The sequence below is a fragment of the Aristolochia californica genome, unplaced genomic scaffold (genome assembly GCF_029961685.1).
Source record: "Aristolochia californica isolate CCGP_79_NKW_82.1479 unplaced genomic scaffold, dmAriCali1.0.hap1 SCAF_12, whole genome shotgun sequence".
Lineage (NCBI taxonomy): Eukaryota > Viridiplantae > Streptophyta > Magnoliopsida > Piperales > Aristolochiaceae > Aristolochia > Aristolochia californica.
The window spans coordinates 21,437,237-21,450,840 of NW_027181793.1; the positions used below are offsets into that span (position 1 = coordinate 21,437,237).

At 38.5% G+C, this 13,604-nt stretch overlaps 1 protein-coding gene across 1 annotated transcript; it reads left to right on the top strand.

The window, feature by feature from the left end:
• The first annotated feature begins 10,671 nt into the window (after positions 1-10,671).
• Positions 10,672-13,371, top strand: LOC137945963 (LEAF RUST 10 DISEASE-RESISTANCE LOCUS RECEPTOR-LIKE PROTEIN KINASE-like 2.4). Its single transcript, XM_068792082.1, has 3 exons — positions 10,672-11,509; positions 11,647-11,718; positions 11,840-13,371. Exons 1-3 carry the CDS (start codon positions 10,750-10,752, stop codon positions 13,072-13,074), a joined length of 2,067 nt encoding a protein of 688 aa, XP_068648183.1. The 5' UTR covers positions 10,672-10,749; the 3' UTR covers positions 13,075-13,371.
• The last annotated feature ends 233 nt before the right edge of the window (positions 13,372-13,604 follow it).

A 13,604-nucleotide genomic window follows, 5' to 3' on the forward strand; every position in this document is an offset into this window, starting at 1 on the left:
AAAGAACAACTTCCTCCTTCCTCAGCATGTCTCGTATGTAGTGGTATTTCCCTTTGATATGTTTAGCCTTGGAGTGACACTTCAGATCTTTTGTGATAGCAATAATAGATTCATTATCACAAAAGAGAGGAATAGGTCGCTCCACACAGTCTACCACTAGAAGACTTCGTGAGAATTTGCGAAGATAGACAACCTCCCTTGTAGCTAAGTTCATAGCCACATATTCTGCCTCCATGGTTGATTGCGCGACACAGTCTTGCTTCTTGCTTTTCCAAGAAATGGCACCTCCGCCAAACATAAGATAAAACCAAAAGTAGACTTTCGGGTATCAATACATCCTTGATAATCTGAGTCAGAATAACCAACCAATTCCAGCTTGTCTGCTTGATAAGTCAAAGCATAGGACTTTGTTCGTTTTAGATAGCGCATAACCCATTTTACCCCTTCCCATTGAGTGAAACCTGGATTAGCCTAAAACCGGCTAAGAATCCCAACAGCATAAGCAAGATCAGGTCTTGTACATATAAGAGCATACATAAAACTCCCCACAGCAGAAGCGTATGGATACTTAGATTCGTCCAACTTTTCTTTGAGGTGAGAAGGACAATCCACCTGGTTCATCTTTTTAGTGCTATCATAAGGTACTTTACCTTGTATACAGTTAGACATGTGAAACCGATCTAGAAGAGTGTCGATATACTTCTCTTGAGACAAACTCAATTTTCGCAAAGATCTATCCCGTAGAATTTTAATGCCATGAATATAAGAAGCTTCCCCAAAGTCTTTCATATCAAATGTTTGAAACAACCATGTCTTTATACCTTGGAGTAACTGAATATCATTCCCGACTAATAAAATATCATCTACGTATAAAGTAAGAAAAACAATGCGATCTCCCACTATTTTTATATAAACACAGTGATCTTCTGGATTCTGAGTAAAACCATACGCTGTAATTGCTTCATTGAACTTGATATTCCATAATCTTGAGGCTTGTTTCAAACCGTAAATAGACTTCTCCAACTTACACACTTTTGCTTCAGTTCCAGGTCTAACAAATCCACGTGGTTGTTCCATATAAATCTTCTCATCCAAATTTCCATTTAGAAAAGCGGTTTTAACATCCATTTGGAACAACTCATAGTCATAATATGCAACCAATGCCAGGAGAGCACGAATAGACTGTATTCGTGCAACAGGAGAATATTTCATCATAATCAATCCCATATTGTTAAGTAAAACCCTTGGCAACAAGACGAGCTTTGAATCTTTCAACTTTACCTTCAATATTTCTCTTCCTTGTAAAAATCCACTTGCACTTAATAGGCTTAACCGATGTAGGAGGATCAACAAGTTTCCAAACTTCATTTTTATACATAGAGTCCATCTCTTCTTCCATTGCCGACTTCCACTTGTCGAAATCCACATCAAGGAGTGCTTCCTCGTAAGTGACAAGATCAGTAACATCTTCATTTAACCTTGTTCTTTCATAAGTTTCTCCAGCATAGGTATAAAAATCTGAAGATGATAGGAGTTGACTAGGTTTTCTTTCTCTAGTCCCTCTTCGAATATCCGTTTGGGTGGAATTCTCTATATTAGAAGGAGATTCAGAAGAAGACATTTCAACACATTCTTCCAAGTGAGACTTCGTACCTAAATCTTCATCACAATCAAATTTATCCTCAATGAATTTTACATGTCTACTTTCAATAATCACCTTCTCCTTGGGATCATATAACCTATATCATTTCGAATGTTCAGAGTACCCAACGAATAAACATCTTTGAGTCTTAGCCTTCAATTTGTCCTTAGGATCAAGTTTTAAAACATGAGCAACACATCCCCATACTTTAAAATGGTTGATACTAGGAGTTTTGCCTGACCATACCTCATAAGGTGTTTTCTCAACTGACTTTGAAGGCACTCTATTTGAGATATAGGTAGCTGTCAATAGTGCTTCGCCCCAAAAGGATATTGGCAAATTTGCAAGTGCCATCATAGATCTTACCATCTCTAGTAAGGTTCGATTTCTCCTTTCAGCAATACCATTCTGTTCATGTGTATAAGGCATGCTAAACGTATGGATAATCCCATTTGACTTGCAAAATTCAGAGAATAACTCCGAACAATACTTTCCACCTCTGTCAGTGTGCAATGTTTTGATCTTCTTTCCTGTGGCATTTTCTACCTCCAATTTGAAGGTTTTGAAATAATCTAAGGCCTCATTTTTTCTATGCAGTAAATATACTCTTCCATAACTTGAGAAATCATCTATAAATGTGATAAAATATGAATGACCATTACGAGTATTCACCTTCATAGGTCCACATTTATCAGAATGAATAATATCCAAAACATGAGAACTTCTTGAGCCTTTGGATGGAAAGGGTATCTTTGTCATTTTCCCATATATACAACACTCACAAATAGGAAAATCATTATGTGAAAGATTTTTCAATAATCCTTGTGTCACAAGTCTTGTAATTCTATCCTTGTTTATATGCCCTAGTCGTAAATGCCACAAATACAATTCATTTTCTTTAATATCCAAAGAAGTAGAAACATTGAACACCATATTTCCACTAAGTTGCAATTGATATAGACCAGAATTTCGAAAACCTATCAAAGTAACTTTATCATCTTGTAATATAAGAAACTTTCCATTTCCAAAGTAAAATGTAAATCCAAGTTTCTCAAGACAAGATATAGATAATAGACTTCTTCTCATAGAAGGAGCATAAAGACAATCTTCTAAATCAAAAAACTTATTATCAACAAGTTTTAGCCAGTAAGTTGCCACACCTTCCACAATGGCCTTTTCATCATTTCCCATCTTCTTAAAATTCTTTTTCTTCGGCTTCAAAACTACGTTAGCACTAGGTGAAGGTTTATCTAACTCAATACTTGGATTGAGTCTTTCAGACTGGTGGTCGATCATATTAACCAAATCAAATATAGTCCATTTTGTCTTGGACAAAGAATAAAAATCTTGAATATATTTGAGAGATTTGGGTAAAGAGTTGATAATGGTGACTACTTTAGTTTCTTCATCCATTGGTCTACCATGATATTGTAACTCATCTGCCATGGCAAGCATGTCATTTACATGTTTTCTCACATCAGCATTTTCTTCGCATTTGGCATGAGTGAACTTTTGTCATAAGTTATTGATGTGAGTAGACGACTTTTTTCCATATTTAGCCTCAATCTGGTCGAGAGTCTCTTTTGTAGTGGGGACATGAAAATAAGTCATCAAGAGAGTCTCACTTAGAGCCCCAAGAATATGTGACCTAGAAATTTCATTAGCATTATCCCATTCCTTGAATTTTCTAAGGTCCTTCTTACACTGTTTCAGATTATCTAGGTAGTTTATTCGGGAAGGTCTTTGAGGAGGAGTATCTACTTTGATAATCTTATCAAACCTATAACCTCTTAGCATTAAGTCAACCCGTTGTGACCAGTTCACATAATTAGTCCCATCAAGTACATTTTTCTTTAGGGACTCAACAAAATTATGTCCACTACTGGATATTCCTGTCATCCAGAAAATATTTCAATATTTGGGAGAACATACATAATTATATAATCATTTCAGCCATCTAGTATTCCCATTTACCCTTTGGGGATTCATGAGAGTTACTAGGCAAATCATTCCACACATGATAAACAACCAACAATATCACAAACCAACAAACAAATAAATTAATTCACACTTACCCTTTGGGGATTCATATGAATTAATTTACAACATACTAATCTAATTATACAATTCGCATTACCCTTTGGGGATTTTGCTAATCATATAATAAAATTAGTATAACTCATAAAACAAATTATACTCAAAATAAACACACATAAAATTAATTTAATTTATACAAAATGCACCCTTTGGGGATTTTGTAAATTATATAATTAAGTTAATTTTCACATACAAATACATAAATATATAACAAGGCATGCAATAACACAAATTATAAATACTTCAAATAGCCAAATAACATGGAAACTCTATTCAAAATACAATTATGGGTAAAAATAAACCCTTAAAACACATTTTAGCTCATTATATTAGCAATAACCCGATTTGGTTCATGGTTTTGGGTCATTACTGACCCGGACCGCACAAACCTGCACATTCTAGCAGGCCCGCACAGCACCCTGCACGCAACAGCCCACGCACAGTAGCCCGCGCACAGCAGGCCCGCACAGCCAGCACCAGCTGGCCCGCCTGCGGCGCCAGAACCCAATAAGCCTAAACTAGGCTTATTTCCATTCACAAATAAATAGCCAAAAAATCCAAAAAATTATGGAAAATATAGAAACTTAGAATATATCTCTATGATACCAGCAGAGGCATTAATCACTTGTATTTGTTAGACTTGATGTCTAATAAAAATAAAATAAATATCATAGAAATAAATATTAAATCCTCCATAATTTTTCTTATCATGAGAGTCATACATATATCATAGAATTAAAATAATAAGAATAAAGAGAGTGTACCTTTCATCTTGAAGAATGTAAATAGAACTTGAAGTGTACAAGATAACCTTTGATAATTCGTTTACAAGTGATAAGTTTGCTCCCGTTCAGCCAGATTGGGTGTGCAAATAGTCTTAGCCTCACTTGTAAGACCATGAAGGAATTTATACATTTCCAAAGGGGTGTGGCACTTATGACTATTCATAAGAATACATCCCCTTAGGAGAAATACATCCTCAAAGGAGAAATACATCCCCTAAGGAGAGATACATCCCCTCAAGAGAGATACATCTCCTTATGCCCAAGGGATGTGTCCAGTCAATGCACCCAATGAATCTACCTCTACAGGGGGATGTGTTGGCCATTATTCCCTGTACTGAACATTCAATGACAACATCTAGAAGTGGGCCCCACGCCTCTAATATCATGGTAATTTTATTTTATAAATAATATATTTTGAAACCATAATTCCAACACTTATCACCAATATTCCCTTCACTTGTTCTTATTTGCCTATCAAATATCTTTCCCCTAGAGTATTCTTACCACCATCTTTTGGACTTGGGTCTCTCTTCTTCAATTTGTCTAATTGTTTCTACCATTTCCTCTTGGCCATTGGCAAAAGATCCATGAAATGATTTCCATCTAAATGACAAATTCACCATTTGCAAAGTAGGAGATGGGAGCTTCCCCATTCCCCTAACTACCTGCAATGAACTCGGCAAGGGTTCCACTATTTCTTTTATCCTTTTTTTACAAAGTGCTTCATTTCTTGTTATTTTTAAATTTTAATTAAAGTTAGTTGCACGGGTGTTTAAACATTTCTTTTATGATGTCATGAGGGTATGTAGTCATTAATTTCAAAATCAGGGGCATGTAGGAATGTCATAACCTTTTCTTTTAAATTTTTTTTTTATTTTTCTACTTGTTAATATAGATTATGAAATATTATCAATTAATACGTAAATACAACAAAAATATGTTACAAGGAATTAGTACCCGATTATATGTTTCTTTCCCTACATATTTTTAATTTTGTTAACCAACTTACTTTAACTTGGAAAAGGAAATAAATACTCTCATAATAATAGCATTGGAACTTTTTTTGTGATGTTAACATATGAATCTGTGTCGCCTGTATCGATGAACTGGAGTTGGGTTTTGCTAGCAGATATTTATTAGAATTTGAGAAGGGGGTTAAAGGTTACACCCACATGTCAAGTCATATTAACGTAACCACCTTAAAAACGACATGTATCAAGGGCTATACATTATGAATCGGTGAATACATTTGATGCATAACACTATTATAGGAAACCTTATAAATCGACAAGTCAAAAGAACTCTTTCTTTCACATCTTCCAAACAATATCTGACCTAGACTTGAAAATTTAGAGGTTATTAACTTTGTTCAATTTTTTTCCTAATTTAACTTCTTTTTACTTAAATCCGATGTGAGTCTTTATTTATTAAATTAATCTAATATGCACAAACAATTTTATAATTAATGAACGAATACATACAATCAAAGTAGGTGTGAAAGCGATCAAACACAATATACATGCAGGATTTTAGGTGATTCACAATCCTTTATTGATTATGTTTGGGTTGTCTTATGACATCTGTAACAAATTACCTATAAGGTCAATTTCAATGTTGCTCATATAAAGATTTTACACCACTCAATTGACTACAACAACTAATTTATAATGGATACCTTCATATGGAATCACAATGGCACACTAGGCACACAACCTAGACCCTTAAAGGAATTTTTTAGCAACTAACTAGGCTGCACAAGCCTAGATCCACATAGGGCCTTGCATCAACTCACTAGGCACACCAGCCAAGACCCACATAGTGATTTTCAGCATTACCTGCCTCCACAAAGACTTAAAGCTCACACAACAACAATCACGAATTCTTGTTGATTTTCAGGACTCTATGGATTTAGCTCATGGAGAAAAAGAGAGAGAGTCCCATTGGGAGAAAACCAAAGGAAGGAGCGGTTATGGACTTGATGTCTTAACCCTCCCCCTGAATTTCTATTTATAGATTAATGAAACTATTGTATTACAATAATACCCCTGAACTTAGGGTGGGAAGTTTAGGGTTTAGGGTTTTAACCCAGGAACTTTAACTTAATTACATTAATGTCATCTCTATGAGATGACTCTTTATTTATCATTTTGTCATCATTGTTATATGGGTTTATGGGTCTTCTCCTTGATATGTGGGCCTTGAACCTGTCTTCTATATCTCTTGGATGCATGGGGTATTATGTGGGCCTATGGGCCTTGAGCCTGTCTTCTGTGGTCTTATGGGCTTGGGCACATCTTCTAATACACTTGGATATGTGGGCCTTCCTTGGTCATGTCGGTTTGGGCCCTATCTTCCAACACTCCCCCTCAAGTTAGGGGTGAGAGAACAGTATGAACTCTTTGCTTGCTGTAAATGATGTATAAAATCTTTTTTTTATAAAATGGCACATCTTCCAATATGTCTTCATCTTCCAACCCTGCCCCTCACGTTGGCATAATATCAGTGAGAGTAAATCACTCCTAGCCGCTAAGACATTGATCTATACTCCAATCTTAACTCATGCTGGATATAGGGCACACTTCGTCTTCTGTAGGTAGTGTGTCTATTGACATCGCTCTGAAGTGTCCACCTCCACCACTGTGTCCCTCGACAAGACAATGATTCTCAAGTGGTAGAGTTAATATATGACATTAATGGGGGAAGTAACATAAATGTAATAATAAGTTCCTCTGTCCTAGTGTCCCAACCTTTAACATTTGATATTTTTGACAGGGTATTAAGTTCCTCCGTCATGGAATTCCAATCGTTGACATATTTGATATTTTTTACAGGGTATTAAGTTCCTTCGTCATGGAATCCCAACCATCGACATATTTGATATTTTTGATGGGGTATTAAGTTCCTCCGTTATGGAATCCCAACTGCAAATATTTTTTATATTTTTTACGGGGACAAATAAATAATGGTATGAGGCCACCTCTCCTTCAATCATAATGTCTTATCAAAAGAGACACAATAGCAGCAGTTGTAATGGGCTTGGGCCCATATAACAAGAAACAAAAATCCTTGTAAAATTGACCCATGAAATAATCTAATGCAAATATTTATACCAAATAATATGTTGACCAAAGAATAATATGTCAATTCTTCAAAATAATAATCCAGCCAGAGAAAAATTTACCGAGTCGCACTGAGTCAATATATCCGAGTCATTGCAAAAATATGTATAAGGTTTGGTCCAGACACATATACTAAGGTAGAAAATAAGTGGCCCGAGTTAGATTGACCCGGACCGAGTTGACTCAACTCGAGTTGGTCTGGGTTGACTCAGTCATGCTGGTGCTGCTCGACAACAGTGAGATGGGTAAAAAACCGAGTTGGGTTCGCTAGGTGAAATCGGCTTAGTCTGGGGCGGTGCTCGATTAATGCAAGTTTCCTAACTTAGGAAACTTTAATGTTGCTACAATATCTTCGTCCCTGACCGAACAGTGGAAAACCAAAGGGAAACTGTTCGAATAACAATCAATCCAGCAGATTAATCGACAACAGCAGTGGGGAAGAGTTTTCGGAAAATCTTTTCGAAGATAGCCAGCAGCAGAAGGAAACTTTCCGACTGCAACAGTGCGTCCTTCTTCCTCTCGGCGCTGAAGGACTCTCGGCAGAAACAGTCCAGAAATGGCAACAAGATGGCGGAGAGATTGCGAGATTACCGGAGTTGATGGGGCAGAATTGTCTGAAAAAGGAAGTAGCAGAAAATATATTCTCGGACAGCAATCGGCAGGAACAATCAAGGACTTCCTCGCCATGAGAAGTCGTCGTCTTCCTCGCCGTGAGAAGTCTTTGTCTTCCTCGCCATGAGAAGTCGTTGTCTTCCTCGTCGTGAGAAGTTGTCGTCTTCAGTAGCAATCCAGAGAGCAGAAAGGGAGAGATACTCCCGAAGGCTCGACAGATTTAATAAAAAGCGGAATCAGAGTCTTCTTCTTTCCCGAAGAGCTCTGGTTTCCGCACAACGTGGCAACGAACCAGCAAGATCAAACTCCTGCTGTCGACGCCTCGGCAAGGTTCAAAACACCGAGACAATGTCGTCTTCTCCGACAATGGCAATAAATCAGCAGAAACGACACGATGACAGTAAGACCAACAGAGGAGATATCCAAATCCAAATGCACGACATTAGTACCTTTTTGGTGTTCGTTATCATCAAAACCTAATGGAATGGGATCTTTAGACCATTGTCCTCCCAAAAGAATTTACTTCAACTACAAATAGACATCATAATAAGAGATCTCAATGAGACTCGAGTATCTACATGGTCTAGTGATTAGCAATAGTAGTTTTACTTATTTGAATTATATATGAATACTCGTTCATAAATAAATTTGATCAATTCAATGCTTTGAACATGGTCTAGTGATTAGAGCAATAGTAGGCAACACTATGGCTTTCAGTCGTTATTGAAGTAACAGGTTGGTCCAGGTAGGTATCCTCGTTCAATTGCATTTCTCCAACTAAATTAAAGGAAGACGGAATCCTGGCTTACCGTTTAAAGGTGCTTCATCCCCAAATTGTATCACTTGTCCCTGTAACCGCGTTCTTTTTGCAATGCAAGGCAAAAAAATGTTAGAGAGGGAGGGGAAAAGAGACAGATATAGTGTTTAGTCAAAAGAGACTCCACTCATATCAGCATCAATGGAATCTGGATGATTTCATGCCATCAGTAATATTGGGTCAATTCTTCAGTAACAAGTTCTACCGTTTCCTGTTTTATTTCCCAACTATCACGGCATCTTCTTAAGGCTATTAAGTGCACAATCTTGTTACAGGAACAACAAATCTCTATCGATTGAACTTTGGATAGATTAGACGACCTTTCTGGGAATTCCGTGAATCCGACTAACATGGATCTTGGGCTTCCGCTTTAAGTTTGATGAACTTCATGCATGTCTAGCTAATAATTTTTTCATTTACCTTGGAATTTCCGAGTAAAAGAGAACTAGAATAATATTTTCATTTACCTTGGAATTTCCAAGTAAAAGAGAAGAACTAAATTCGTATCTTCTCGTATCTTACCTTCACAAAGTGGAGAAGGCTTCGTCTCGTTGACTCATCTTCGACGACTGAAAGATACAAACACTAACGACCAGGTTTTCCACCTTCTCGCCCACAGGTAGCGTGCCAGTCAAGCTAGCTGTTCATGGGTTTTAGTGATTGATGATGACAATTTTCCATAAGATGTGATGGAGGATCATCGACACTTTTTAGACGAAGAAAAACTGCAGATATGAACTAAACCGCGATAGGATCCACCATGGATTGGTTGTGCCGTGAAAGACCAACAACTAAATGCCTCATTTTATGACTTCTTTTTAAAGATCAGATGTTCTTCCATTCTTAATTTCTTTTCTTACTAATTCAAGTTATAAATCATCTTCTTCAAAAACTGCGGCTCCACTGAAGCCTTCATTGTTAAATCTGCTAATGATTTTCTTAAGCCACAAGACTTTGTTGAAGGCGACAGGAGTGATTTTTTTTCCCTTCATTTTGTTGAAAATACATGATCCAGCGTCCACCAGCGCTCTTTGTTACGATATTCCAACATTGAAGTATTTACTAATTTATTGTTTCCCACCATTCCTGAGCATTTTGATGATCGAAGCAGCTAACGTTACGATATTTTGATCGTATTCGGTCCTCTGCATCCTGGATTCATGCATTAGATTAATGAACTACATCGATTTCATTCAATATCAAAGTGGGTCCTTCCGAATTCGGATAATAATTGATATAAAATATTCCGAAAAATTGTATCCAAGGAAAAGTCTTCTGTTCTCTTCCGACTTCTGAGCGACCATCAATTTCTACCTTCTTGAAAAATATCTCTGTGCCAACTGCCAATTTCTTCTCTGTTTTTATGTCTAAAGTAGTCCGGTGTTGGCCCCAGTATTTACCTGCAGCAGTCAACCTTGACTCTGCTGCAGAAGAGAAGACTTAATTAATTGGAAGGGAAAACGAATTACCTGTCTTCTTCCTCGGTCATTCATTAGGTCTATCTCAGATACAGTAGTGAATCTTTCCGGCTTATAAAACTGCCAGAGTTTGGTTTGAGGAAGAGAGGGCTAGGGTGATGCTTCTCAAGAACAAGTTTGTTCTTCCTTTTGCTTGCCTAACATCTTCTTTCACTTCTTCGTAGAGGAGGTTGAAACCCAGTTGTGAATCACTACCACCATGGCTGTGGCTCGTTTCATCTTCTCTCTGGTCGTACTTTCCCTCCGTTTCTTCTTCTCAGTGAGTCAGACGCAGGAAGTAATCAGCGCAGACCCGGCATACTACTACAACACCTGTGGTACCTCCACTTGCGGCAATCTCTCCCTGCTCTACCCTTTTAATGTTCCAAGATTTTGTGGGCACCCTGACCTCAGAGTCACCTGTGTCAACAATGAGCGTCTCGTCCTCGCCAGCAACAAGATCCCTACTGCAGAGCCCCACCGCATGGTGAGCAATTTCAGCATCGACTCAGCCGGTATCTCACTCTTCATCGCCAGCGACGCTCTCTTTGGCTGTGGACCTGTCACGAGAAAGAGCTTCATGGTGGATCCCAACATCTTCTCCCTCTCTAACGAATACAAGTACGGCACTCACCTCAATTGTACCCAGAGACCAAGATCGGCGGCGCCGGGGAGTCTCCAGCCGAGCTCTTGCATGGGCTGCAACGGGACAACGACGGGTAACAACCTCTGTCTCTACACTTCAGGCTTCGTTAGCTACCCTGAGTGTGAAAACTTCTTCGTTTACACAACGGAGGACGTTAATGTGACTGCTATTAGAGATTTGAGAGACTACCTCAAGAGGGGTTTCAAGATCCGGTACACGACGTCGACGGCTTGCCGGAGTTGCCAGACTACCGGAGGGAGGTGCGGTTCCAGTCCTAGTGGGGTTTTCATGTGCTTCTGCGCTTCAAGTGCTCATCGATCGAATTGCAGTGATGGTGAGTCTGTTTGTACTCAATTGGATCCTTGTATTGATTTTACTATTTGAACTCTGGTTGTTCCATGGGTGCTCCTTACCTGTCTGTCTCTGGTTAGCAGCAGCTTATATGTTTCTGACATGGTCTTAGTTTTTCAGGAGTGAATGAAGATCTGCGAACTTGGTTGCCAAGGGGTGGCAAATCCAAGCTTTCAAACGGAGTTATTGCAGGTAAATCCAAACTCTACGTCACCAATGTTCCAGGAAAAAAAGTGAATTATTTTTTCCTTTGTTTACCTACTATTTCCTGCAGAAGCCTAATTTGACGATTTTCTCCCTTCACTGTGTGCAGCTATATCTGTTTCTGCGTCTGTAGTTGCTCTGCTTGCAATTGCAACAGCAGTGGTCGTCTGTGTGATCCGGAGGAAAGCAGAAAGCAAAAAGGATGATGAAAGTGGTAGCTATGATAAGTTCAGTACAGAAACAGATTTCAAAGGTGCGGTTGATGGAATTTCACCAACAAGATTCTCTTTCTCTCAAATAAAGAAGTTCACCTCCAATTTCTCCACCAAGCTTGGAGAGGGAGGATTTGGGAGTGTCTACAAGGGATCCATTGAAGGAAGTGGAGCTGTCGCAGTTAAGCTCTTGAAGAGATTAGAGCAGAGTGAGAAACAATTCATGAATGAAGTTGCAACTGTAGGGAGAATTCACCATCACAATCTGGTGGGACTAGTGGGTTACTGCGCCCAAGGCAAGAACAAAGCACTAGTTTACGAATTCATGGAGAGGGGCTCATTGGATAGATATATCTATGGTAAAGATCAGGAAGAACAACAAGAAGGGAAAGAAGAAAAGATGAATCTCACCTCTCAACAAATTTATAATATAGCAATGGAGACTGCCAGGGGCATATTTTACTTACATGAGGGATGTAGAAGCAGAATTTTACATCTTGATATTAAGCCTCATAATGTTTTATTAAACTCAAACTTCTCAGCTAAAGTGGCAGATTTCGGATTAGCAAGAATGATCGACAAAGATCACAGTCATGTGTCCTTAACACATGCTCAAGGGACACCAGGATATGCTGCACCGGAGATGTGGACCAAGACTTATGGACCCATAACAGACAAGTCTGATGTGTATAGTTATGGGATGCTTCTCTTAGAAATGGCAGGAAGAAGGAAGAATTGTGATTTGGGTGAGGAGAATACTAGCCAGGTTTATTTTCCTGACTGGATCTTCAAGAAAGCAGAGAGAGGTGAGCTAAAAGTGGGAAGTTTCGTCGGCCAAGTAAGTCCAGTTGAGAGAGAGGGAACGAAGACACAGAAAGGAGAAGGAGAAGGAGAAGAAGAGGAAGAAGAGATTCTGGAAAAGATGTCTTTGGTGGGGCTTTGGTGCATTCAACACATCCCTGCAAACAGACCCACAATGAGCAAAGTGATTCAAATGCTCGAAGGAACTGTTGAGATTGGAATGCCTCCTCACCCATTTCCTCAGGAGTTCAATGAGGACTTCCCTACCTATTACTTTACTGCTGCTAACGCTTCAGTTATTCAGTCTAATGAGACTGATGAAACCCATTAAGAACACCTTGATGAAATGCCCTCTCACCCATTTCCTCCGGAGTTCAGTGAGGACTTCCCTATATCTGTTACTTTACTGCTGCTAAGACTTTAGTTATTCAGTCTAGTGAGAGTGATGAAACCCATTAAGAACACCTTGATGGGTTTTGCAGACCAGGATTCATCATCCATGACCACCATGCTGTAATGTAAAGACTCCTTTTGCTTGTATGTGAGGTATTCTAAGAGGTTTTAAAACGCTGAATTGTCTCTTGGAACAGGAATCAAATAGTTACTACATGGTATTTATTTCTTTTGATTAACGAGGGAAAACTAAGACTGCATTAACAAATTTTGGATTCACCCTAACTTTGACTAGTCAATTGCAAATGTGTATAGTACAAGATAACACATCAGTTTTTAGCGATTATGTGGTGCCATGTCATCACACTACATCAGCACCCCAAAGGAATTAACACCGTGTCACATCATCGCATCGCCATGTCATCAGATAGAGTATGACAAGTCAACATGCCATGTCATCAATATGTA

Bases quoted from the DNA above. Each gene is read 5' to 3' on its own strand.
- LOC137945963 (XM_068792082.1), top strand. From the start codon at position 10,750: ATGGCTGTGGCTCGTTTCATCTTCTCTCTGGTCGTACTTTCCCTCCGT. The intron at 11,510-11,646 runs GTGAGTCTGTTT...TTAGTTTTTCAG, and splicing joins TCGATCGAATTGCAGTGATG to GAGTGAATGAAGATCTGCGA. The intron at 11,719-11,839 runs GTAAATCCAAAC...CACTGTGTGCAG, and splicing joins TTCAAACGGAGTTATTGCAG to CTATATCTGTTTCTGCGTCT.